The sequence below is a fragment of the Pseudoliparis swirei genome, chromosome 6 (genome assembly GCF_029220125.1).
Source record: "Pseudoliparis swirei isolate HS2019 ecotype Mariana Trench chromosome 6, NWPU_hadal_v1, whole genome shotgun sequence".
NCBI classification, from domain to species: domain Eukaryota; kingdom Metazoa; phylum Chordata; class Actinopteri; order Perciformes; family Liparidae; genus Pseudoliparis; species Pseudoliparis swirei.
In genome coordinates this window covers 3,772,006-3,798,325 of record NC_079393.1, presented here as the reverse complement: position 1 = coordinate 3,798,325, position 26,320 = coordinate 3,772,006, and the positions used below count along the sequence as shown (strand labels likewise).

Genomic DNA, 26,320 nt, shown 5'->3' with positions numbered 1-26,320 from the left:
CGTCTCTTCGCGATGAGTCCAAGCCTCCTCACCTGCTCCACTTCCCTTTTTCTAAATAGATTTTTCGCTTTTTTCCCCCAGAAGTTTCAGGTCGAAATGCTCCGAAAGTCTTCATGAGTTTTCATTTCCTGTTCATTGTTCTCTCCGAGAGGAGCTTCTCGGTTCCTCTGCGTGTATCCTCTGCTCCACCGAACTCTGCGGTTTCCTTCTTTGAACTATTTCTGTCTAGTTGTTGCACACGTCGTGTATTTATTTTAATGGCGCCTCCTCGTGTCCTCCAGGCAGATCCTGAAGGTGCTCCGTCGGTACGGCGCAGACAGCAGAGTCTCCATGGTGGGCCTCCGGGCCCTGGCCCTCCTGCTGCGATCAGGTAGGCGCCCACACAGGAGGCGGAGCTACAGGCCCGAAGCCTCGAGGGACCCGACAGCTGGTGGCACTATTGTGATCGGACCTGATCAGTCAGAACAACATGATCTATAATCCCTTTGGGAGGAAAGAAGAGGAGGAGTGTGAATAAATTAGTCAATTAATCGTCACATGAACGACAGTCGACATGTAAATTATTCCTGAAAACTAGAGTTCATTATCTCTTTTTGGTTCTGCATATTTCTTTCTTTTTAATATATTTCTTTTGATTTTACAATATTAATTTTATTTATTTGCAAATACTGGCTTCGGAATCTTGTTTTAATATATATTATATTAATTAAAAATATATATATATTCACATATTCCCGAAAAGAAAGAAAAGTAACTGCTAATAGATATTCACTCGCTATTTTAAATAACAATTAATTGATTTGTGGGTTCTAAAGATTTCTGGTTCCGCCCCCCCAGGCTTCGGACTTATTTCTTCATTTTTTTCATTTTATTTTCTTTAATCCCCGACAGACATAACTCCTCTGCTGCTGCTGCTGGAGGAGGAAGAGGAGGATGTGTTCGGCCTGGTGGTGCAGGCGATGAAGACGTTTCCTGCCAGTGAAGAGGTGCAACTGCAAGGCTGTGGAGCGCTGCAGCTCCTGCTGGAGACAGGTGTGTGTGTGTGTGTGGATGGTTGTAAGTGTGTGTGTGTCTATGGATGTGTGTGTAGATGCTTGCAAATGTGTGTGTGTGTAGTTGCTTGCAGGTGTTTATGTATGTGTGTGTGTGGATGCTTGTAAGTGTGTGTGTGTGGATGCTTGTAAGTGTGTGTGTAGATGCTTGCAAGTGTGTGTGTGTGTGTGTGTGGATGCTTGCAAGTGTTTGTGTATGTGTGTGTGGATGCTTGGTATCTCTTTTGTGTTTACGTGTTTACGTTTGTGTTTACGTGTTTACGTTACCCGAGGTTTCAGTAGCCTGCGATACACACACTCTCCACTAGATGGCGCTAACCCCACTCTCTCCCCAGCACGCTGATCATCTTCCTTGTGTTTCCTCCCAGTGAGCGACGCCCACCTGGTGGAGTTCGTGGAGAACCAGGACCACCTCGTGGTTCTGGCGGCGCTGCAGAAGTTCCTCGACAACCCCGAGCTGCTGCTGCAGGCCCTGAAGGTGGTGCTGCCGCTGGCCCGCCCCGGTGAGGCCGCCGGCGCTCACAGACACCGCGTCTCGACTGGTTTATGTCATATCGAATGTTTCCCCATTACATCACGAACATTATAACATTATCTTCTCTTCAACACGTCGCTCTACACGGTTATTTCTGCGTGACCAGAGCTTTAGTCATGGAGCGTTTTCTCCACTGGATTATTCCGGTGACGGGGGATTCGAGATGTCATTCTGACCTAGTGTTTATTTTCTTTTTATTCATTTGTTTTTACGTATATTGTTGTATTTTTTTGTTTTATTTTGTTCAAAGTTTATTTTAATTATTTTCTATTTATGTATATATTTTCCTTGTAAATTCAATTGAATCCATTTTTTGTTTTTTCCTAAATATAAATATTCACGTTGTAGCTGCCATACTCGTGATATTCACGCTATTTTTCTTTCTTTCTTTCTTATTTTATTTATATTTATTTATATTTTCGAGGCATGGACCAGCAGTTCAGTTTTTAACCTGCGATGCTTTAGGTATATAAATATGGAAATTAATTGTAATAAAAAACAACAAAAATATTGATAATTAAGAGATGGAAAGAAATTTAAATGAACTTTTAACAAAATAACACTAAAGAGATACCACGATTAACGTAAACATATATACATAAATAGAAAATAATTTAAATAAACTTTGAAAAAAAAATACAACAATATACGTTAAAAAATGAATAAATAAAAAGAAAATTATTTAAATAAACTTTGAACAAAATAAAAAATAAAAATACAACAATATACGTAAATAAAAAGATATTTAAATAAACTTTGAACAAAATAAAACAAAAAAATACAACAATACACATAAAACAAAATAAATATAAAGAAAATAATATAAATACATTTTGATCAAAATAAAACAAAAAAATACAACAATATACAAAAAAACAAATGAATAAAAAGAAAATAATAAAAACAATTTAAAAAAAAGGAGAAATCAAATAAAGGCTGCAGTAAAAAAAAAAAAGTGTTATTATTATGTAATCTTCCCTGCTGCAGTCAGTAACGTGGAGGTGTTGATGTCGGGCGGCGCTCGCTGCTACAGCGCCATTATCGCCGCCACGGACGCCTTCCCCGAGGAGGAGGAGCTGCAGGAGACGGCCTGCCGCCTGTTCAGGAGGCTCACGTCGGGTCAGAAGCCTCTCCCTTGTTTGGATATTATTGTTTACGCCGCTTTAGGGGATGAAATATGTTCTGCCCTCATATTTCTCCAACGTAAATCACTTGACGCCATGAATCACTTCAGAGTTTCTCCTCCGTCAGATAAGAGATATGAACTCCTCAACCCGAGGGGTGGAGGGGTGGAGGGGTCAGCGTGGTCACATGGTTCTGTGTCTCCTCCAATCAGAGAGCTACTACAACATCCTGGTGCTGCACGGCGTCCAGAGGGTGGTGCTCCGAGCCTGCCGGGCGTTCCCGGACAACGCCGCGCTGCAAGCCGCCGCGCTGTCCTGCCTGGCCGACCTCAGTGAGGACACACACACACACACACACACTCGCCCCCCCACATGCAATGTGTCTTTTAAAAAATATATATATATTTATAAAGCGCTTTTCAAGGTACTCAAAGACACATAACACACTAAAACATCCTCTCTCTCTCCGTCTCGCTCGCCGTCTATCTCTCTCCGTCTCTTTCCATCTCTCTCTCTTTTTCTCTCCGTCTCTCTCCATCTCTCTCTCCGTCTCTCTCTCCATCTCTCTCTCTCTCCCCCTTCTCTCTCTCCCCCTTCTCTCTCTCTGTCTCTCTCTCCCCCTTCTTTCTCTCTCTCTCTCTCTCTCTCTCTCTCCCTCTCTCTGCATCTCTCCCCCTTCTCTCTCTCTCTGTCTCTGTCTCTCCATCTCTCCCCCCTTCTCTCTCTCCAGCCGCCACCATTGTGCACACCAAGGCGGTGGCGGAGCAGGGTCTGGAGGAGGGCGAGGAGGACCGCGGCGGCCGGGGGGCGGAGGAGGAGGAGGTGGAGGAGGTGGGGCTGGGCTGGATGGAGGCGTGCTGCACGGCGCTGGAGCTCCACGCGGCCGAGCCCGACGTGCAGGTCGGTCCGGAAGCTCCTTTCCCCTGGAGGTCGACGTGTTTCCCGCGGTGTGATAACGGCGTGTGATAACGGCGTGTGAATCCCTCCAGGAGGCGGCGAGCTGGGCCGTCCACAAGCTGCTGCTGCACGGAGGAGCCCGCCGGCCGGGGGAGGAGCCGGACGAGAGGTGAGGACTACGGTGGCCCTGAGGGCTCATATGAGGAGCTTCTCACCAGAGGGAGGTCAGAAGTGGACGTGTGTGTGTGTGTGTGTGTGTGTGTCCTCCAGGACTCCGGTCCACAGGCAGCTGATGGTGGCCATGCTGCTCCACTCATCCTCTCCCCGTGTGTTCCACGCCGCCACCAGTGCCCTCGCCACGCTCCTCACACACAACGGTGAGCCTACACACACACACACACACACACACACACAGAGAAGGGATCGCTCTTGTTAATTGCATTTTCAAGAGTTGTCCCTATCCGTGAAGGTCAAAGGTCAAGGTCACCGTGACGGTTGCTGCTGCTCTCTGCAGGTGAGATGCGCCCGCTGCTGCTGTCCAGCGGGCTCCACGTCAACCTGGTGGACATGATGAAGAGGCACCCGGCCTCGCCCGAGGTCTCCGTCAGCGCCTGTCGGCTGCTCCGCCTGCTCTTCCAGGGAAGGTGGGAGCGCCGACGCACCTCGTTTACGGTCTGTGGGCGCGAGAGGAGACAGACAGACAGATCACCGTCACCGCGCCTCTCCCTCTGCAGGACCGCCAGCCTGGACGAGCTGAACATGGCCATGACGCAGATCCTCGGCGCCATGAAGGTCCACAACTTCCAGCCGGAGGTCCAGCTGGAGGCGCTGCAGGCCAGCCTGGTCTTCCTCTGCCCGGGTGACCAGAGCTCCGCCCCCTTGCAGATCAAATGTTGTCTTTAGCAAGATCTCTTTCTCACCAGACGGTCGTTACCTTCGCATTGAAAATGCAGAATGTTATGTTTTGATCGCCGTGTATTTATTTATTTATTTGTATGCATGTTACTCACATAACTCAAAAAGTATTAAACCGAATCGCATGAAATTTGGTGGGATGATTGGTTATTATCCGGGGACCATTTGATTATATTTTGGGATCGATCGTCAAGGTCAAGGTCATGGAAAGGTCAAAATCTTCTTTTTACCATAGCGGTCAATTTCTATCCAATTGGCATGCAACTAATGCCAACATGTTCATAATTCAATGCCCAATCTTGTGATATGCGAAGGTATGCGCTCTACCGAGTGCCCGTTCTAGTTCTGAGTGTCGTCTGACCGGTTGTCTCGACTTAATGCCGGTGACTTCACGTCCTCCTCCTCCTCCTCTGCTCCCAGACCTCCTATAATTCGATTACGTGATAGATAACGGTCTCCTGCGTGTTCTCCTCCTCCCAGACCGGAGCTTGAGGGAGCACGGCGCCTCGGTGGCGGACCCCGACGTGGCCGACGTGTCTCTGAAGGTGCTGAAGAACCAGTGTGTGGTGGAAGGAGCTCACACCCTCTACCTGGAGGTCCTCAACAGGGTACGAGTGTCTCTAGCGCGCTTCATTTACTCGCAGGCTTTCTCGTGGGTTTGAGGTTTTCCCGTCTCGGAGGAAAGAGGAAACCCAGTTTTCAGGAAGCAGAGCCCACGTGTTGCATCTGAGGCTTTTAGGGTCGACTCAAGTGATCTAATTTGTCCCCGAGTGCTTTAATAAGATTTATCTGGCCTGGTTTTATGCCCCGGATATCACAAACAGTACACAATGTGATCGCTCTCGCTCATCAACATTCATCGTGGAGATTACACGGAAGCTTTTCCTGCCACCAGAACATCGTAACCGTGTTATTACATTTTCCAAAAATAGAATTTGCCAGACCGCACGAATAGACACGAGGCTGCGTGTTGTCCCTCTGTTAGACAACACAACGGCATCGCATGCCACTCATACACTGTACACGGTGCAGATCTGCTGAGTCAGCACTCTACTGACTGTCTGTGTGTGTGTGTGTGTGTGTGCAGTTCATCAGCAGCTCCGTCATCCAGACGTGCGGCCTGAAGGTGCTGTCGGCTCTGGCCGACTGCTCGGGCGCGGTGGACCTGCTCTGCCAGCAGGGGGCGATCGACACGGTGCTGCACACGCTCCAGATGTTCCCCCGGGAGCGAGGTGCGGGAGGTGACCGGCGACTCCAGATGTTTAGACCGAGTTGAATCGGCGTGTGTGTGTCGGTAAACGTACTGCGGTACCACGGTGACGATTGGTGCTCCCCCCCCATCCAGAGATCCACTTCTGGGGCTTCACGCTGCTCGTCTTCCTCGTGTCCAAGAAGAAGCTGTCGAGGATGATCGTCCCCGTCCTGGCCTCCGTCGTGGTCGCCTCCCTCGTGCAATACGCAGACGACCCCGAGATGCCCCTGAAGGTGACCTCGCGGCCGCGCTCCGACGCCCGCTCGTGCTCCCTGTGGAGGAAAGACTGACCCCCCCCCCCCCCCCCAACCGCAGTGTTTCCAGGTGGCCTTGAGGATGATGGACGCCTGTTCGGGAGCCGCCGCCGAGCTGCAGAGGGAGGACTTCGACAGGCACGTCTTCAGACGCCTCAGGGAGGAGACGCCGGACCACAGCCACGGCGCCGTGAGTCCCGGAGAGCGTCTTCTGTCTCCGTGCGGAGGACAGGCGGTCCAGAGAGGACTCTGATTAAGACTTGGACCCTGTAACTCCTCCCCCTCCCTCCGTCCAGCTGCGTAAGGCGGCGTGCCTGGCCCTGTCCAGGATGTGGTGCGACGCCCAGCTGCACGCCGCCATGCTGGAGAAGGCGTGCGAGGACGGGGACGCCGCGCTGGCCGAGTGCCTCATCGAGCTGGGCGCCGACGTCAACGGGAAGACCGAGGCGGAGTCGCTCATCTACCAGGTCAGAGGTCACCGCCCGAACCGCCTCGTGACGCGAGCGGACGGATCGATCTCAACCCCCGCCCCCCCTCTCTCTCTCCGCCGCCTTCTCCCAGGTGTGCGAGCGCGGCGGCCCCCTGGAGCTGGTGGAGCTCCTCCTCAGCCGCGGCGCCCACGAGCAGCACCTGCGCCGCGCCCTGGCCGCCAGCGTGAGGCGCGGCGACGGCCCCGCCGTCATCCGGCTGCTGGCCCGCCTGGGCCTGGACCGGCACAACGGCGCCCTCTGCCTCGGGGGCTTCAGGCTGGGCCGCCTGGACGCCGCCTGGCTCGGCCCCCTGCTGGCGGAGAGGGGCCGCGCGGCGCTCAGTCCCCGCTCCACCGGCAGTGAGGAGGAGTTCACGCCTTTTTTCTTTTTTTATTAACGTTGGTGTTCAGCGTCTTCACTTTTTTTCCTTTGCCCTGCGCTGTGTCTTTAAGGTAAAGGCGTGAGCTTGGCGAGGTACATCCAGTCGTTCCAGAGGTCCAAGAGCGGCGGCGGCGGTCCTCAGAGATCTCCGGGCGACCCCTGTCTGACCTCCGGCTACATCTCCGACTCCAGCGACGACTTCAGCTTCGCCTCCGTGGACGACGGCCCGTCCTTCAGAGACGACGTGGAGAGCGACGGTGAGGCGGGCAACGCCGTCGAGCGCAGGCGGTGATTCACATAAATCACCGCCATAGACTGAGGAGGTGCATTCACTTTGTTAGAATTAAAACCTCTGGATCTGACCGTCAGAGAGACGATGATGTCATTCTATTGACCTCACCTCCTCACATGTTTTATTAATGGTCAATAACAATATATACCTTTTAGTTGATCTTTTAACTATATGGTATCGGGGCATCTACACGCATCCACGTTTTATATTTTCGTCTGATCGGTTTAATAAAGAATTGTGAAAATATGTAAATCACAGTTCCTCGTGTTGCAGAGGCGGCTTGATGGGGAGAAAAAAAATATATAAAGAAAAATTCATAAATAAACCAAGTATTTTAACAATGATTCTCAAACCTTTAAAGTGAGAGAAACATCACGCTCAGTGAATGTTATATCACATGATGATGGTGATGATGATGATGATGATGATTTCGCGCTTTTCCTCTTCGCAGGAAGTGACTCGCTGTCGGGCGTTCTGTCTCCGAAGCCGCACAACAAGTCGGCGGAGGAGTTGGCGGTCGGGTCCTTCAACAGGAAGCCGGGGCGCCGCAGACATGCCAGCGCCGAGGTGAGACAGAAAAAGTTTTAATATTCTTTTCCTTAACTTTCTCTTTGTGTTGTTTTTTTTGTTTGCGTAAGAGTAAACTGCTACCTTCAGATAAGCTAAACGTCCTTATGAAGGAAGGTTTACTTCTTTTAAATTGATTTATTTTATATATAATATATAAATGATGCTTAATAATCACCATTAAGCATCATTGATATATTATATTTATATATATATATTATATATATATAAATGATGCTTAATAATCACCAATAAGCATCATTTATATATATATATATATATAATTATTAATTAATTAATTAAAATCATCACAAAATAAATAAATAAACAGTTTCAATTCCTCTTGAGACGTCTCTTTCGTGGTAGATCTGTAAATGTGACCCAGATGTACTTCTCTCCCCCTTACTGTTGTTGTTGTTGTTGTTGTTGTTTTCTCCGTCCCAGAGTGGTCCAGCTGACTCTGAGCACAGCGAGCATGTCCAGAGGAGGAGTGGACGCAGCGGCTCCGGTCCAAAAGGTTTCACTTCAACTCCTCAAGCTCTGCAACATATTCTAGATGAATGACATTCCTCTCACGCATTATTTAAATCCAGATGTATAACATCTGTAAACCTGCCCCTCTCTCCCGATGCCGCGCCTCTTCGTGGTCACGCTTCCTCCTGTACGAACAACAAAGATTCAAATAAACCGTCAGAGCCACGGGGTCACGAGGAAGATGAACCCGCTGAACTTTTTATATTTCCCCTGAGAGCCAATCAAATCAGCCGCTTCATAGTCACGTTAATCGAGTCAAAAATAAGCAAAAAGTATATTTTTTAAAAGCCGTCTCACAAAATGAAACAGAGAAAGAAACTTCTTCTTCTTTTTCTTGTTCTCCTTCTTCTTGTCCTTCTTTTTCTTCTTCTTGTTCTCCTTCTTTTTCTTCTCCTTCTTCTCCTTCTTCTTTTTCTCCTTCTTCTTCTTGTCCTTCTTTTTCTTCTCCTCCTCCTCCTCTCTGGAGTATAAATGCACTGCCTCTAGAAGGCGGAGGTATCTCAGCAGGTGTGGTTCTAACGGGCTTCTGCTCGGCCTCCTCAGGGCCGGGGTCCTCGGAGCGGGTCCTGCTGCTGGACCTGTCGGGCAACGAGCTGGCCTCCCCCTGCTGCCTGCTGGACGCCGGGCCGCTGCAGCAGCAGCTGGCTCACCTGCTGCGTCTGGACCTGAGCCACAACGCGCTGCTGGACTTCCCCCCACAGCTGGCCCAGGTGAGAGGCAGCGTGAGGAAGAGGAGGAGGAGGAGGAAGAGAATGCTGATCTTCTGCTTCTTCTTTTTTCTTCCTGTTCTTCTTTTTGTTGTTCTTGTCCTTCTTCGTCTTCTTCTCCTTATTCCTGTCATTCTTTTCCTTCTCCTTCTTATTTTTCTTCTTTTCTCTTCTTCTTGTTCTTTGTTTCTTGTTCTTGTTGTTCTTGTCCTTCTTCATCTTCATAATCATCTTCTTCTCGTTCTTTTTCATCATCTTACTCTTGTTCTTGTACTTCTTCTTCTTTACCACCATCATCATCATCTTCTTTTTCTTCTTCTTCTGCTTCTTCCCCCCCCTGTTCTTCTTCTTGTTGTTCTTCTTTTTCTTCTTCTTTTTCTTCACCTTCTTCTTCTTTTTTCTTCGTCTTGTTCTTGTCCTTCTTCGTCTTCTTCTTCTCGTTCTTCTTCATCATCTTCTTCTTCACCATCATCATCATCATCTTCTTGTTCTTCATCATCATCTTGTCCTTCCTCATCATCTCCTTCTTCACCATCATCATCTTCTTCCTCCTCCTCTTCCTCCTCTTCCTCTCTCTGTCCTGCAGAGTCTGAGGAGGTTGACCCGTCTGGACCTTCAGGGCAACCAGCTGGCAGCGCTGCCCGTGGAGCTGCTGTCGCTGCGGTCGCTGAGCACGCTCAACGTGTCCCGTAACTGCGTGGGCCCCCTGCTGACCTTTGACCCCGCCGTGGCCTGCCCGTCGCTGCGGCAGCTCAACCTGTCCTTCAACCGGATCACGGCGTTCCCCCGAGAGCTCGGCCGCGCCACGGCCCGGCTGGAGGAGCTGTTCCTGGAAGGGTGAGCGCCGCGGCGATGACGTCATGATTTTAACGGGACCGCTCAAAAGTGGGCGGGCTCAGATTGACTGACGGATAAATGTCACGATGTGATTGGTTGATTTGGGCGGAGCCAGCTTTCCTCGGCACGCTTCATTTTTAATTTTAGAGGAATATTTATTGACATAAAAATACAAATAGATCGATCTCTGATGCATTTATTGTTCATTAAATTTAGGTGATATGACCTCAGAGGGCTTAAAAGGGCATTTTAAAATTTAATCTCAGCTTTAAATATATTCTAATTAATAAATAAAACTATTTGAGAAAAAGGATTTGCTTTTTTTAAATATAATAGTTTTATCCTTATAAAACTTTTAAAGGATTAAAATCATAATAATTAGCATCTTATTATATATATAATAAGACGTCTTAAATATATTCTAAATAATAAATAAAACTATTTAAGAAAAAGGATATCTTTTTTTCTAAATATATTAGTTTTATCCTTATAAAATGTTAAATGTCCAAGCTCAACACCAAACTTTTAAAGGATTAAAATCATTAGAATTAGCGTCTTATTATATATATTTATATATATATATATATTAGCGTCTTAAATATATTCTAAATAATAAATACAACTATTTCCTTTTTTAATATATATTAGTTTTATCCTTATAAAATGTTAAATGTCCGAGCTCGACACCAAACTTTCAAAGGATTAAAATCACAATAATTATCGTCTTATTCCCGCCTATTAATCTACTGAACAACCTGTAATCTTGTCATCTTCTTCACGTCAGAGCGACCTCATCATCCCCTCTTCTTTCTCTTCCCAGGAACGTTTTGACCGAGCTCTGCGAGCCGCTGCGGCTGCCGGAGCTCCGGCTGCTGGACGTGAGCAACAACCGCGTGGAGAACCTTTCCGTGGACTTCCTGAGCGGCTGCCCCAAGCTGGAGACCTTCAGCGCCGCCACCAACAGCATCGGTGAGGCTCCGTGCAGCCGGTGCAAACAGAAAAGGCCTCATTGGTTCGCCTTCCATGTAATCGATGCTCTCTGCGGGCGTCATGTGACCCATCATCAGATTACTGGATGTGGACTTGCAGTCTTAGAGAATATTCAAGCCACGAAACAAAAGATCTTTACATTCAATTTATTAGAGAAACTAGATTATCGGCTCGATGCTGAAGCCTCTGAGATGTAAGTGTCAGCAGGAAGATTGGCTTCTTCTACGGAGCTCTTCTTCATCGTTAATCTCTGGTGCACGGACACTTTGATCCAGTAATAGTAGTAACTTTAAATCACCGCCGCCTGGTCATATTTTAACATTCTGCAAGAGAGAAAAACAACTTAATTTTACTTAAAATTAATTAGTACAATCTTGAGTTATTCAGTGTTGAAATTTTTTTTTCTTTTCTTTTTTCCCCTAAAAAGTAAATAAAAATATACCTTTTTGAAACCAAATAGTTTCTGAAAATAATATTAGAAGAATTATATTCTCAGATACATAATTTCAAATGGCAACTATCAACAAGTCATAGATGACCTCGTTCCACATCCATATTTTGTGACGAGATATTGAAGATTGGTCCTGTGGATATACAGTATATGAAAAATAACTTTGTATAATCTTGAGTTATTCATTGTTGAATTTGAGGTTTTTATTGTTTTCTTTTCCTCCAAAAAGTAAATCAACCTTTTTGAAACCAAATAGTTTATGAAAACAATATTAGAAGAATTGTATTTGCAGATTTGACTAATTAAAATAAAAGAAGCTCTTTAGCAAAGAGGCACTTTTTTTTCATAATTTCAAATCGCAACTATCAACAAGAAGTGCAACTTATACACAACCTCGTTCCACATTCATATCTTGTGACTTGGAGATATTGAAGATTATCCTGTGGAATTATTTGAAACATTTATTTGTGTACAATCTGGAGTTATTCAGTGTTAAATTTCAGGGTTTTTATTTGTTTTATTTCTTCTCCAAAAAGTAAATTAACCTTTTTGAAACAAAATCATTTCTGAAAAAAATATTAGAAGAATTGTATTTGAAGATTTGAATTTCTATCATTATTTATTAAAAAAAGCTCTTTGTCAAATCGTAACTGTCAACAAGAAGTGAAAGTTCTAGATGACCTCATTCCACGTTCATATTTTGTGCCGTGGAGACTCAGACTCCTCTCCGATGTCCCCTCCAGGTTCTCTGTCTCACCTCCCGCCCAAGGTCACGACCCTGAAGCTCTCCAACAACAGCTTCACCGACGTCCCCGAGGCCATCCTCCGCCTCCCCAAGTGAGTCGGACAGTCCTCTCGCTCCCCGCCTCGCTCTGCGCGTCACCACAAGCTCTTCACCCTCCTCCTCCTCCTCCTCCTCCTCCTCCTCCTCCTCCTCCTCCCGTGTGTCCAGCTTGCGCTCCGTGGACATGAGAACCAACTGCATCGCCGCTCTGCCCGGTCCGGGCCTCTGGGAGTCCGGCAACCTCCGGGAGCTGATGTTCAGCCAGAACGCCATCCGGGTCCTGGACCTGAGCGGGCCGATCTCCAAGTGGACCCGACTGGAGAAGCTCCACCTGAGCGACAACAAGCTCACTCAGGTAAACCGATCGGAACGGCGCCGGACGAAAAAGCCGACGACGTCGCCGAGCGCGTCTGCGTCGTTGACGGCGCCGCCGCCTGTGGTCAGATCCCCCGACAGATCGGCCTGCTGGAGGGACTCACCTCGCTGGACGTGAGCCGCAACGCCAACGTGCGGTCCTTCCCCGACGAGATGGGGAGGCTGGGCCGCCTTTGGGACCTCCCGCTGGACGGCCTCCGACTCCAGCTGGACCTCAAGCTCATCGGCGGCAAGACCAAAGACATCGTCAGGTCTGCGATTTTTTTCTTCTTCTTCAAATCGGGTCTCGAACGCGCGAAGCGAACGCCGGTGACGACGGGCGTCCCTCCTTCCAGGTTCCTGCAGCAGCGGCTGAAGAAGGCGGTGCCGTACTACCGCATGAAGCTCATCGTGGTGGGGAACGCCGGCAGCGGGAAGACCGCCCTGATCCAGCAGCTGATGAAGCTGAAGCGCTCCTCCAACGCCAAGACGGCCGCCGTCGGCATCGACGTCCGCGACTGGACCGTGAAGGAGCGGGACAGGAAGAGGATGGTGCTGAACGTCTGGGACTTCTCGGGTGAGAGGAGTCGTCTTCTCGATGCTTTCTCGATGGAGGTAGACGAAACCCAGTAGATCGAGTCCAAATCCTCCGAGTTATCGAGGTGTGGAATCGGGAGAAAAAAATCGCTAATTTAGATTTAAAATCGCAGTGAAGAGCGATCGGTAATAAATGAACGAATCCGTTAACGGAGCCGAGGAAAAACAAACACGAATGAAGACGTTCGTCGTTTCATTTCATCGTTTCCAACGTTCACCTCGTTTAAAAACACCCGTGTTGTTTTTGGCGGCCCCTGTGGCCGAAGGCGGTAGTGTCTTTGTAAAAAAATAGAAAACCTCTCGGCATGTCTTCCGCGCTCCGTCCTGGTTCTGGTTCTCCCGTTGCCTCCCACCCCTCCAGCAACAACCGGTGGTCTCGTTGAATCATGACGTCGTACGGAGGCTTCGGGATTCAAACCCGAGACCTTTTCATCGTCAGTTCGGCGTTATTTTGCGTCTCCGCCCGCAGGAGGAGAGGAGTTCAGCGGCTCTCACCCTCACTTCCTGACCTCCAGAGCTCTCTACCTCGTGGTCTACAACCTCAGCAAAGGCGCCGGGCAGGTGGACGCCCTCAAGCCCTGGCTCTTCAACATCAAGGTGAGGCCCCCAGATTACATTATACAACGTCTCAAATGAGGGAGGCGGGGCTTCAGATGTCAGGTCGTTTTTTGAGGAAGTGATATTCGATGGTTCGCTCGTCTGTGTTTGTGTCATTTTGGTCATTTTGGTTTAAAGTCGATCGTCACTTACAACTTAGAAACACTTAATAAATAAAATATATACAAACCAAGTCATGCCGTCTGAAATTGGTGAATAATTTAAAATGTAAAAAACTAAATAATCAGAAATGTAATAGAAGCATCTCACGAGGGAAACTTCAACGGCATATTTAAAAAACAAATCACAGAAAAGATGGATTCAGGTGTCATATTTTGAGAAACAACTTTGATATTCAAACAGAGGAGTCGCCCCCTGGTGGTCAGGAGAGAGAATGCAGCTTTAACACATGAAGCATCGACTTCTATACAATGTAAAAAACAAAACAATCAGAAATGTAATAAAAGCATCTCACGAGGGAAACTTCGACGGCATATTTTTAAAAAGAAAAGATGGATTCAGGGTCATATTTGGAGAAACAACTTGGATATTCTATACAATGTAAAGCGGTACATTTGCAAGAACCTCATCACATTATATGTAATCACATTCAGCGATAAGGAAATACGAGCAACTCCATTACAGAATCACCGTATTATTCAATTACCAATAACTTCCTGGAAATTCCTGGTTTTTCCTTTTAATATTATATTATTATTTAACTTAATTCCCTTGTTTTAAAATAAAAATGCTTTAGAAGAAGTAATTCTTGCCTCCAAGCCTCTGGTCCAAAATGCGAAGTGGAACATTCGCAAGAAACAAATCACAAGTTTATGATAATTTGTATTTATTTATTAAGACTGAGATTGGTAAATTTATAATTTATTGAGACGGAGATTGTTAAAAATCTTAAATCTTAAAAAAAGAAACGCCTAAAAGTCAGAGAGTTCTCAGGAAGGTAAACTGCATGACTTGGGACCGCCTCCTTCGGGCCCGTCAGCCGGTAGTGGATGACCTCATTAAATTATACCTTATCGCATTTAGCGATAAGGAAATACTTGTACCTCTATCCCCTCATCACTGTATCATCCAAGGCATCCGGCCCTTTAAGAGACTTCTTCTATCCACCGTTTACATCCTGGACATTCCTGTTTCAACAAGTCACTACATTCTCATGTTCTGGTGAATCCCTCCAGGCCGCCGCCCCCCTGTCGCCGGTCATCCTGGTGGGGACCCACTTGGACGTGAGCGGCGAGCTGCAGGTCCAGGCCTGCCTGACCCGGATCCGGGAGGAGCTGCTGAACCACCAGGGCTTCCCGGCCATCCGGGACTACCACATGGTCTCGGCCTGCGAGGACTCGGACGCCGTGGCCAAGCTGCGCAAGGCCATCGCCAGGGAGGCCGCCGGCTTCAAGGTCCAAGACGACCATCTTCCCCCCCCCCCCCGCCCCTTTTGGCTCTTTTAGGCTCCGCCCCTGTCCTCACCCTCCCCCCCCCACACTTTTTTTTGTCGCTTCCCTGCAGATCCAGGGTCAGCCCGTGATGGGCCAGCTGGTTCCGGACAGCTACGTGGAGCTGGAGCGCCGGGTTCTGCAGGAGAGGGCCAGGGCTCCCCCCGGGTTCCCCGTGCTGCGGCGCCGCCAGCTGCTGCAGCTCGTCCAGGAGAGTCAGCTGCAGCTGGAGGAGGCGGAGCTTCCCCACGCCGTCCACTTCCTCAGTGAAGCCGGTGAGCCGCAGATATGACCTCGATGCTCCTGTTTTATTTAGACGACACCTCAAGGCAACCAGGTGTATGACTGCTTCCTCTTCTTCCTCTTCTTCTTCCTCTTCTTCCTCTTCTTCCTCCTCTCTGAAGGGGTTCTACTGCACTTTGATGATCCTGCTCTTCAGCTCCAGGACCTCTACTTCATCGACCCCCAGTGGCTGTGCAACATCATCTCCCAGGTAACACAGATACGCTCCATTTAAAGAAATCACATAAGCTCCGCCCCTAAAGCGTCCCCTGCTTTATGGTCATTTTGACTCTAAATGACCATAAAGTTTAAATGATGACATCATGCTGTATAGAAGAAGACTTGAAACTAGAGAGTGAGACATAAACTCATGTTCACAATGTTTACTGAGGGAATACATCAAGAGAAGTAGTCATTATATAGACTTCTATACAACCAGAGGAGCCCCCTGGTGGTCAGGAGAGAGAATGCAGCTTTAATGAAGCATATACTTCTATACAACCAGAGGAGTCGCCCCCTGGTGGTCAGGAGAGGTAATGCCAGCTCATGACGCTTCCACACCGGTTTCCCTTTTCCTTTAACGTTCGTGTTTTACATCCTATCGGTGACACGATGTCGCTGTTCTTCTTCTTCTTCTTGTTCTTGTTCTTGTTCTTCTTCTTCTCCTCCTCCTCCTCCTTCTCCTCTTGTGCGTAGAAGCTGACGTTGAAGAGCGGTGGCTTCTGGGAGCCGCCCCAAGGCGTGGTGCAGCGCTCGGCGGTGGAGCAGTTCCTGTCTGAGAGCCGGTGTTTCCCCCAGAGCCTCCTGCCGCAGTTCCTCAAGCTGCTGGAGAAGTTCCAGATCGCTCTGCCCTTCGGCGAGGACCAGCTGCTGGTGCCCAGCAGGTATGTTGTTGTTGTTGTTGTTGTTGTTGTTTAAGGGACCGTAGAGAAAGCCCTCGTCTCTTCCCATTGGTCAGTTTGTCCAAACACCGGCCGGCGATCGAGCTGCCGCACTGCGAGAACTCCGAGGTGATCGTGCGTCTGTACGAGATGCCGTACTTCCCCATGGACTTCTGGTCCCGCCTGATCAGCCGCCTGCTGGAGGTCTCGTCCCACCTGCTTTGCGGAAGAGGTAAACCCGAAGGCCCCGTTCACCACCGGGATGGGGTGGGGGGGCGCCGCTCCGCAGATGCGAAAAGCTCACGTGACTCGTCTCGCCGTGTGTGTGAAACAGAAAAGGCGGTGCGACCCAACCGGGTCTACTGGCGGAGGGGCGTGTACCTGAGCTGGTCCCCGGAGGCCTACTGCCTGGTGGAGGCGTCCGCGGGGGAGGGGAACCCCTCCAGCTTCGTCCGGATCACGGTGCCCTCCTCACGCAAAGGTGAGTCTTGTAAAAAAAACTGAACTGCATCACGTCTTTGAGAGGGAGGAGTTAACCCCCCCCCCCCCCTCCAGGCCGGGTGCTGCTGGGCCGGCTGGTGGACCACGTGGACTCCCTGCTGGAGGAGTGGTTCCCCGGGCTGCTGAGCACCGACGTGCACGGCAGCGGCGAGGCGCTGCTCAAGAGGTGGGCCCTGTTCAGCTTCCAGGACGGGACGGACCGGAGCAAGATCCTGCTGGAGGACCTGTTCCCCTGCTTCGACCGCGGTGCGTACAAAACAAACAACAACGACGACCTCATCGTGAAGCGAAGTGCCTGGACTACGAGGGTGACCGCATGAAGGACTCTTGACACAACGCGCGTGTGACGTTTCATCGTGTCGATGATGTCATCATCGATCCTAGACTTCCTGCTGGTGGACCCGGAGGACCCCCGCTGCACCCTCCCCGTCTCTCAGATCGCCCCCGACTTGGTGCTGATGGACCAGCCTGCAGGGATCATCCTGGACGCCGGAGCGCTGCACATCGACATGTCCGCAGAGAACCGGCTGGGTAGGTACCCCCTGTTCTCTACGGGTTCTCTACGGGTTCTCTACGGGTTCTCTCTCGTCAAACACTCGTCCTCCTCCTCCTCTCCCAGGGGACGGGGGCTTCGGGACGGTGTACCGGAGCGTCTACAAGAACGAAGAAGTGGCGGTGAAGCTGTTCAACAAGCACGCGTCCGAGCTCCACATCCACAGGCTCCTCCGACAGGTACCGCGGAGCTTTTCAAAATAAAAGACCGGCCCGAGGGAGCTCCCCGCGGACGGCCGCTCACCGCGTCTTCTCCGCCCTCCTCCAGGAGCTGGTGGTGCTGGGTCGCCTCCGTCACCCCAGCCTGGTGGGCCTGCTGGCGGCCGGCTGCTCCCCTCCGGTGCTGGTGATGGAGCTGGCTCTGAAGGGCTCGCTGGACTTCCTGTTTGAGCACGAGCGCGGCGGCCTCAACAGGAAGCTGCAGCACAGGATCGCCCTGCAGGTGGCCGACGGACTCAGGTACCACCGCTCGAGATATCATTTAAAATGCATTTAAAATCAATCTAAAAACATTATAAGTATGTTTATACTACATTAAATACATAAGTATGTTTATACTACATTAAATACATAAGTATGTTTATACTGCATTAAAGACATTATAAGTATGTTTATACTACATTAAAGACATTATAAGTATGTTTATACTACATTAAATACATAAGTATGTTTATACTGCATTAAAGACATAAGTATGTTTATACTGCATTAAAGACATTATAAGTATGTTTATACTACATTAAAGACATTATAAGTATGTTTATACTACATTAAAGACATAAGTATGTTTATACTACATTAAAGACATTATAAGTATGTTTATACTGCATTAAAGACATTTTAAGTATGTTTATACTGCATTAAAGACATTATAAGGATGTTTATACTGCATTAAAGACATTATAAGTATGTTTATACTGCATTAAAGACATGATAAGTATGTTTATACTGTATTATAATACATTATAAGGATGTTTATACTGCATTAAAGACATTATAAGTATGTTTATACTACATTAAAGACATAAGTATGTTTATACTACATTAAAGACATTATAAGTATGTTTATACTGCATTAAAGACATTATAAATATGTTTATACTGCATTAAAGACATTATAAGTATGTTTATACTGCATTAAAGACATTATAAGTATGTTTATACTGCATTAAAGACATTATAAATATGTTTATACTGCATTAAAGACATTATAAATATGTTTATACTGCATTAAAGACATTATAAGGATGTTTATACTGCATTAAAGACATTATAAGTATGTTTATACTGCATTAAAGACATGATAAGTATGTTTATACTGTATTATAATACATTATAAGTAGGTTTATTCTGCATTAAGGACCAATCCTCAGAGTTCTTTATAACACGGTTGTGTTCAGGTACCTCCACTCCTCCATGATCATCTACCGGGACCTGAAGCCGCACAACGTGCTGCTCTTCAACCTGAAGACCGACTCGGAGATCATCGCCAAGATCACCGACTACGGCATCGCCCAGTACTGCTGCAGCATGGGCGTGAGGAGCTCGGAGGGCACGCCGGGTCAGAACACAGCATCTATAGAGATATATTTAGATGTATTTATATATATATAGAGTGCACAGCTCACCTGAGGGTCCCTCTCTGTGTCCGGCAGGTTTCCGAGCCCCGGAGGTCGCCCGGGGCAACGTGACCTACAACCAGCAGGCCGACGTGTTCTCCTTCGGCCTGCTGCTCTACGACCTCCTGACCTGCGGAGAGAGAATCTCCGACGGCATGAAGTTCCCCAGCGAGTTCGAAGAGGTGGCCGTGCAGGGGAAGCTGCCAGGTGACCACGACGCAGACGGGGTTTTAATTGTGTCTAAATGTCCCTTTTGGGTGTTTTTATGTGAAGCGCTGAATAAACGAACTTCCCTTGAACACACCAGACCCAGTGAAACACTACGGCTGCTCCCCGTGGCCGGGCTTCCAGGCGCTGATGAAGGACTGTCTGAGGGAAAGCCCTCAGGGTCGGCCCACCTCTGCTCAGGTGAGGGGGAGTATTAGCGGTAGTGGAGCGCCCCCTGGTGGTGGCATCGATGTACAACCCCCCCTGTGGCCCTTTAACGCACAGCTAACGGGTGTTGGTGTCTTCTGTGACGTGTGCAGGTGTTCGACCGGCTGAACTCCGGGGAGATGTTGTGCCTGATGAGGGAGCTGCCGGTTCCCCGGGTGTCCAACGCCGAGTGCCTGGCGGTGAGCGGCGGCGGCGCCGACGGGCCCCCGGACGGCCACCAAGCCTGGCTGGGCGGAGGCAGCAGCGCCCAGAGACTCGGCTCCATCACGGCGGTGGACCTGGACGACGGCACCGTCACCACGCAGGTACCATGAATAGTATTTAATATATTATTATTATAGGAATTATGCATGAATATAAATATAAATATTTTATAAATCATTATTTATTAAATCTGTAATTCACCATTATTATAAATATATATTATATATATATAAATAGTAATTCACCATGAATATAAATATTTTATAAATCATTATTTATTAAATCTGTAATTCACCAACAACATTATTATTATTATTTTTTTACTAAATTACTGTTTGTTTTTTATTTTTGTATATTATTATAACATGCATGACAGATATTATATATATTATATATATCTGAATTACAGAATTTAATCAATATAATATATATATATATATTATATTTATTAAATCTGTATTTCACCCACAGCATTAAATATTTTTTACTAACTTACTGTTCGTTTTTAATTTTATTATATTATAACATGCATGACTGATATTTTATAATTATATAATATATATATATATATAATATTTATTAAATCTATAATTCACCCACAGCATTATTTTTGTCATTTTATTTTATTTTTTCTAACTTACTGTTTGTTTTTTATTTTATTTTGGAATTCTCGCCCCTTGCTACAAGTCAAACCTCGGACTTCCTGTTTACACGGCGTCTCTCTCTCTCCTGCAGGAAATGGACTCCGGTCCCGTCTCGTGTCTCGTGACGGTCCAGATCCCGGGCGAGGCGTGTGATTGGCTCGTGGCCGGCACCCAGTCCGGCTCCTTGGTGGTCTTCAGCGCTCGGGACCCGTCGACTCGGCACCGCCTGCAGAGCGTCGCGGATGCCGTCACCTCGCTGTACTTCCACGTGCACCCTCGTCACGCGTAAGATGTCCCGTGATGTGTACGATGTTATTTGTACGATGTTATTTGTGCGAGTTTTGTTCCGACGAGGCTTCCAGAGCCGATGATGAGAGTTTGAGGGATGCTGGTCATCGGCCCGTGGTCATGATCCAGACACCAGTATCACACATTGGGATTTACTGCACTAATTATATAACAGTGATTTGGTCTTAAACATCAGAGACTAATTTATTTTATAGACTGTTTATATTTATATTTAATTATATATATATATATATGTATATATATATTGTATTTATTTATATATATTTGTATTTATTTATGTATTTATATATATACTTTTATTTATATATGTATATATACATATATTTATTTGTGTGTGTATATATTTATTTGTGTGTGTATATATAAATATATTTATTTGTATATATCTATTTATTTATTTATATATATTTATATTTGTGTCTATATTTATTTGTATACATATATTCATTTGTGTTTATTTATTTGTATATATATATTTATATATATATATATATTTGTGTACATTTATTTGTGTATATATATGTATTAGTGTACATATATATATATTTGTAAATATTTATTTGTGTGTATATATATTTAGAATGTTTTTTTTACTGTCTATCCAGCCAGAGAAAGAGTTACCTGCTGGTCGGGTCGGCGGACGGCGTCCTCACCGTGTTCGAGGACTCGGTCCTCCAGGTAAATATGACGTAAAGATCCCTCGCGTTCGATTCCCCAACCTGCCACCTGCCATCTCTGACCTCTCCCCCCCCTCCTCCTCCAGCAGGAGAACGGGCAGCCGGTCAAAACACTCGCGGTGGGCCACGCCCACTCGCCCGTGGTGTGCCTGGGCCCGTCGTCCCACCCGCTGGACAGCAGGGCCGTGTGGGCCGGCTGCGGCGCCGCCATCTTCTCCTTCACCGCCGACTACGACGTCTGCAAGAGCATCGACACCCGGCGCGGCCTCCCGCCGCGGTGAGCGCCGCTCCCCTCAGGGTCAACCGTCACGCGGTTTGGATGTGAGTGTTCACGTCTTTTTGTCCTGCAGGCAGCGGCGGTCGCCGGACGGCGGCGAGGCGTGCGGCGGCGGCGGCGAGGCGTTCGTGTCGCAGCTGGTCGTGGACAAACACGTGTACCTGAGCAAAGCCGGGGCGGCGAGCGTGGAGGTCTGGGACAAGCGGGCCGAGAGGATGTTGGACCACGTCGACTGCGCTGAGATCCTCGGGTAAAAACACACACCTGTGTTTATTATTTATTTCTATCCATCATCTTGAAGACTAACAGGTCTGAGCTTTAATTTAGTTTAATGTGACACTGATTTATGTTTAACGTCCTCAATGTGGTCGCAGAAAAGGAACATCAAAGGAACATCAAAGGAACATCGATTAGATTATTTCATCCAGAATTTTATTCTGTTACGGAGATGAATAAAGATACATCTTCATTTTGTATAAGCGGTCTTCACTTCTACAGGCCACACGTTTATTCCTATAAATGACATGGCATTTATTTTGTAGTTGACATTCCGTCCCCTCAGAGACACCGAGGAGGACGTTTGCTATATATATATATATACAATATATATATATTGTATATATATATATATACAATATATATATCTACAACAAACATCCTCTTACCACAACTACAAGAAAAGAAAAAGAATAATAAATAAATAAATATTTAGAAAAGAAACAAATAGTGAAAGACGTCTTTTCCCGCCAAAATAAAATGTCAACAGAACCAAACAGGATCTTTGTGCCTTGTGTAGATGATGCAGTGCATTGACTGCATCTCTCTCTCTCTCTCTCTCTCTCTCTCCCCCCCCAGGATGAAAGGCGTCGAGGTGACGTCCCTGCTAGTGCAGAGCGCTGCAGTGCTGTGGGTGGGCACTAGGGGGGGCCACCTGCTGCTGCTGGAGCTCTCCTCCCACCGGGCGCTGCAGGTCGTCGGGCCGCGTGGCTCCGCTGTCCTCTGCATGGCCTCGGCGCTCATCGGTAGTAACCATAGTAACGAGACCTTTTCTGTGTTATTTATTCATACTTGACTCGTTTTCCGTGGCTCTCTGTGCTAACGTTGATCGTTTTAGTCGCTATGAGTCGTTAAACTTTTTTTTAAATGGCCGCCGCTCTGCTCATCCAGCGCGATGAATGTCGACTTGTTTCTACTGAGCTTTAAAAAAATATATTCATAAAATCAATATATAAAATATAAAATATGATAATTCATATAAAAATATTAATATTAAAAATATTAAACATTTTAAATAATAAAATATATAAATTAAAATATATATATATTTTTTTACCTGAGGTAGAATACCACTGTACTCAGATGAGGGGAACAGATATATATTTTTCGAACATTAAATCATGTCAACATATACACAGGTATGGACCTGGAAGTGAGCGTGATTTGTCTCCTTTTTAATAATTTATGCATTTGTGTGCAGGCATGAGAATCCCTCACCTTTCGGCGAAATTCGCCGTTTTGAAACCAAAATAGGTGACTTACGTGAATCGTGTAGATCCAAAGAGTTTTTGTTTTGGGATAGGGGGGGGCGGTCAATTGGCCGGCCGGCGTTTATGAGATTGGAGTGGGACACGGAGAAAATGTGGAGTGGTGCTCTTCGCAATAGAACATCTTTGATGGGACGTGTCGCGTCTCGGCCAATCAGCGTCAAGATGTCTTCAGCGTTTGGTGGTTTAGGTTAGCTTGAATGTTAGCCCGCTACATCTGCTGCTGTCACGCTGCACGGTGTAGCGATGCTAACAAAGTACCCGTACGTTAAACACGATGTGATTTAGCATATTTTTAGTGTCGATACTTCATTAAGAGAGCGATCAGAGCGCACGCGCTGCTCCGTGTCGAGCTGTCTGCGCAGCGCTCACAGAGAGGGGCGTTAAGTGGCGGAATTTTCGGCTTTAAAAATAAAAAATGCCAGAAGTGAAATGTTTAAGTTCAGTCTGTAAAGTTGTGTAACTCTACAGCTGCTCATCCTGATGAACTGTGTATCATCTGGTCAGATACAGCCTAACGGCCTCATAGTGTATAATCAATGCTATGATGGCTCCATGTAGTTTCATTAATATCTTGTAGGCTAATACTAATATTACTGCCATTTGTTAAGTGTTGAAAAAGTTGGGAAAAAGTTAACCGTACAGATATTTTATTTATTACTATTATAGATAAATATACCAGTATCGTATTTATGGTATACTGTTTTATGGTATTGTATCAGTATCATGATATTTATGGCAGGTATGGTATAGATTAGAAGATCGTGACAACCAGCAAGAGGCAGAACAGAGTCAGACTCGAGGAACAGACTCGAGGAACAGACTCGAGGAACAGACTCGAGGAACAGACTCATGGCTCAGCAGAGCACAAGACTTGAAGACTTGTTCACGCCAACAACAAAAAAAGGAAGTTGGTTCATGAATGACCATATTATACACAATATTACTATTATTAAAGGGCCTCATCACTGACTTGGTGTCAGAATGGAGGTACTATAGATTATCATACAACGTCCAACATCGATGTCCGTGGAAGTCACCCCCCCCCCCCCCGCACGCCTATCCTTCTCACCTTTTTCACCCCTGACCCGTTTTCATGCCTGTGTGTGTTTGATAGTGTATTTATGTGTTTGTATGTAGCATGGTGTCACGCATGTTGTCATGGCGACTGTGTGAGGACGCGTTACTAAATATTTTTCGGAGCACCACGTTGCTTAAATATGCATATTAATGGTTTTGCATCGGTCCCGATATTTATGTTTGTATCGAGGTTTATTATCACCAATCCTTCCTCTGAAGCCACGCTGTCTTTTCTCCTCACCAGAAACACTAAACTGGAAGAACGTGGTTCTGGTTCTGGGCCGGAGACCCCCGCAGGACGCGGGTCCGCTGGACGAGGAGTCGGTGCTGATGGTGTGGAACGCCTCGCTGCCGATGGAGGTCAAGGACCTGGACAAGCACAGCGAGAAGAGGCGGCAGATGGCGGTCCGGATGAGCGAGCAGCTCCATCACGACTGAGCCGCACACACACACACACACACACACACACACACACAGGTACGTCTGCGTGTGTTTTATTCTTGTAACGGTGCTTAAAAGTTACCGCGAGGAACTTTTAACTATTTGTGAAACGTTCTATTTTAATTGTGAAGATGTTCTGTTTCTACGTCGTTGAATAAGTGAATAGTTTTAATCTAGTACCGGACGGGTCACAACCAGAACCCGGCCTGAGTGGGGTCCGACTCGGTCGAGTGGGAGGAAACACTCCCGCTCGTGTCCACAGGGGGCGCCAAAACCAACACAATGAAAGTTCCTCGCAGTAACTTCAATGTTGTTGTCACGTATTTAATTTGCCTCAATTTAGTCAATATATGTTTCAATATGTAATGAGTAGTAGTTGTAGAGGAGTAGTAGTAGTGGTGGTAGTGGTAGTAGTGGTAGTAGAGGAGGAGTAGTAGTGGTAGTGGTGGTAGTTGTAGTGGTGGTAGTGGTGGTGGTAGTAGAGGAGTAGTAGTGGTAGTGGTGGTAGTGGTAGTAGTGGTAGTAGAGTAGTAGTAGTGGTAGTAGAGGAGTGGTAGTGGTAGTAGAGGAGTAGTAGTGGTAGTAGTGGTAGTGGTGGTAGTAGAGGAGTAGTAGTAGTGGTAGTAGAGGAGTAGTAGTGGTAGTGGTGGTAGTAGAGGAGTAGTAGTGGTAGTAGTAGTGGTAGTAGAGGAGTAGTAGTGGTGGTAGTGGTAGTGGTAGTAGTAGTGGTGGTAGTGAGAGTAGTGGTGGTGGTGGTAGTAGTGGTAGTGGTGTAGTAGTGGTGAGTAGTGGTAGTGGTAGTAGGAGTAGTGGTGGTAGTGAGTAGTGGTGGTGGTGGAGAGGTGTAGTGGTGGTGGTAGAGTGGTGGTGGAGTAGTGAGTGGTGAGTGGTGGTGGTAGTAGTGGTAGTAGTGGTAGTGGTAGTGGTAGTAGTAGTGGTGGTAGAGGAGTAGTAGTGGTGGTAGAGTAGTAGTGGTAGTGGTAGTAGTGGTAGTAGTGGTAGTGGTAGAGAGGTAGTGGTGGTGGTGAGTAGTGGTAGTGGTGGTAGGTGAGAGTGAGTGGTAGTGGTGGTGGTGGTAGTGGGAGTAGTAGTGAGTGGTAGTAGTGGTGGAGTAGTGGTAGTGGTGGTAGTAGAGGAGTGGTAGTGGTAGTAGTAGTGGTAGTAGAGGAGTAGTAGTGGTGGTAGTAGTGGTAGTGGTAGTAGTGGTAGTAGTAGTGGTAGTAGTGGTAATATCTACTTCTGAATTATATTTTGTTTTGCAGTGTCGGTGGAAAAGGGATCGACTCTCCGGTGGCTCGATGTCTCACGTTGAAGGTTCACCTCTCAGAGCACTGGCCAGCAACTCGGGGGGAGAGGGGGGGGGGAGCACGTTGCAATCAATCAATCATAAACAAACTCAGTTTCTGAAGACGCACTTGTAAAAATGATTGTCTGTGTTTTAGAATCTTTAGTAATCTCATGAAGCCGTCGTTCCTCATGAGTGACGCGGCGCCCGGCCGTTGTTTTTAATCCGCAGCGTCGTTTCCACAAAGAAGCCAAACGGGGGGAAGTCGCCTCTAAAAGTTTACATTTTGATTATTTATTCTCAGCTCGTTCAGAACAAAGTGGCTTTGTACAAAGTGTTTACGTCACGCCCTCAGTCACTGTGACGGCCTCCTGTCGATGAACACAAGGAAAACATGTCAATTAAATCTTTTGTTTTGATTTTATAAATATGTTTCTGTCTTATTTTTGTGTATTTTGTGTGTGTTATTGCATCACTCGCGTTATTGACATGACAATATCTTGTTCTTATGTTTCTGAGGAGACGGACAGAAATAATCACATTAGTTT

At 47.0% G+C, this 26,320-nt stretch overlaps 1 protein-coding gene across 1 annotated transcript in view; it reads left to right on the top strand.

The window, feature by feature from the left end:
* The window catches only part of lrrk2 (leucine-rich repeat kinase 2), a 28,916-nt gene extending 2,701 nt beyond the window's left edge, over positions 1-26,215 (top strand). The window contains 48 exon segments of the mRNA XM_056417836.1: positions 282-370; positions 892-1,032; positions 1,421-1,555; positions 2,575-2,706; positions 2,924-3,043; positions 3,442-3,611; positions 3,701-3,777; positions 3,879-3,985; positions 4,123-4,252; positions 4,343-4,467; positions 5,004-5,131; positions 5,611-5,755; positions 5,869-6,008; positions 6,091-6,219; positions 6,326-6,496; positions 6,591-6,858; positions 6,952-7,137; positions 7,624-7,739; positions 8,184-8,256; positions 8,817-8,983; positions 9,567-9,817; positions 10,638-10,786; positions 12,002-12,095; positions 12,211-12,397; positions 12,487-12,668; positions 12,753-12,973; positions 13,463-13,590; positions 14,787-15,005; positions 15,115-15,316; positions 15,446-15,534; positions 16,020-16,207; positions 16,282-16,436; positions 16,539-16,685; positions 16,760-16,951; positions 17,090-17,236; positions 17,325-17,437; positions 17,526-17,716; positions 18,658-18,818; positions 18,913-19,083; positions 19,184-19,284; positions 19,404-19,616; positions 20,251-20,444; positions 21,074-21,146; positions 21,232-21,422; positions 21,496-21,672; positions 22,278-22,444; positions 24,291-24,523; positions 25,750-26,215. Of these exon segments, the coding sequence (XP_056273811.1) occupies positions 282-370; positions 892-1,032; positions 1,421-1,555; positions 2,575-2,706; positions 2,924-3,043; positions 3,442-3,611; positions 3,701-3,777; positions 3,879-3,985; positions 4,123-4,252; positions 4,343-4,467; positions 5,004-5,131; positions 5,611-5,755; positions 5,869-6,008; positions 6,091-6,219; positions 6,326-6,496; positions 6,591-6,858; positions 6,952-7,137; positions 7,624-7,739; positions 8,184-8,256; positions 8,817-8,983; positions 9,567-9,817; positions 10,638-10,786; positions 12,002-12,095; positions 12,211-12,397; positions 12,487-12,668; positions 12,753-12,973; positions 13,463-13,590; positions 14,787-15,005; positions 15,115-15,316; positions 15,446-15,534; positions 16,020-16,207; positions 16,282-16,436; positions 16,539-16,685; positions 16,760-16,951; positions 17,090-17,236; positions 17,325-17,437; positions 17,526-17,716; positions 18,658-18,818; positions 18,913-19,083; positions 19,184-19,284; positions 19,404-19,616; positions 20,251-20,444; positions 21,074-21,146; positions 21,232-21,422; positions 21,496-21,672; positions 22,278-22,444; positions 24,291-24,484 (7,246 nt within the window). The 3' untranslated portion in view covers positions 24,485-24,523; positions 25,750-26,215.
* Positions 26,216-26,320: the final 105 nt, after the last annotated feature.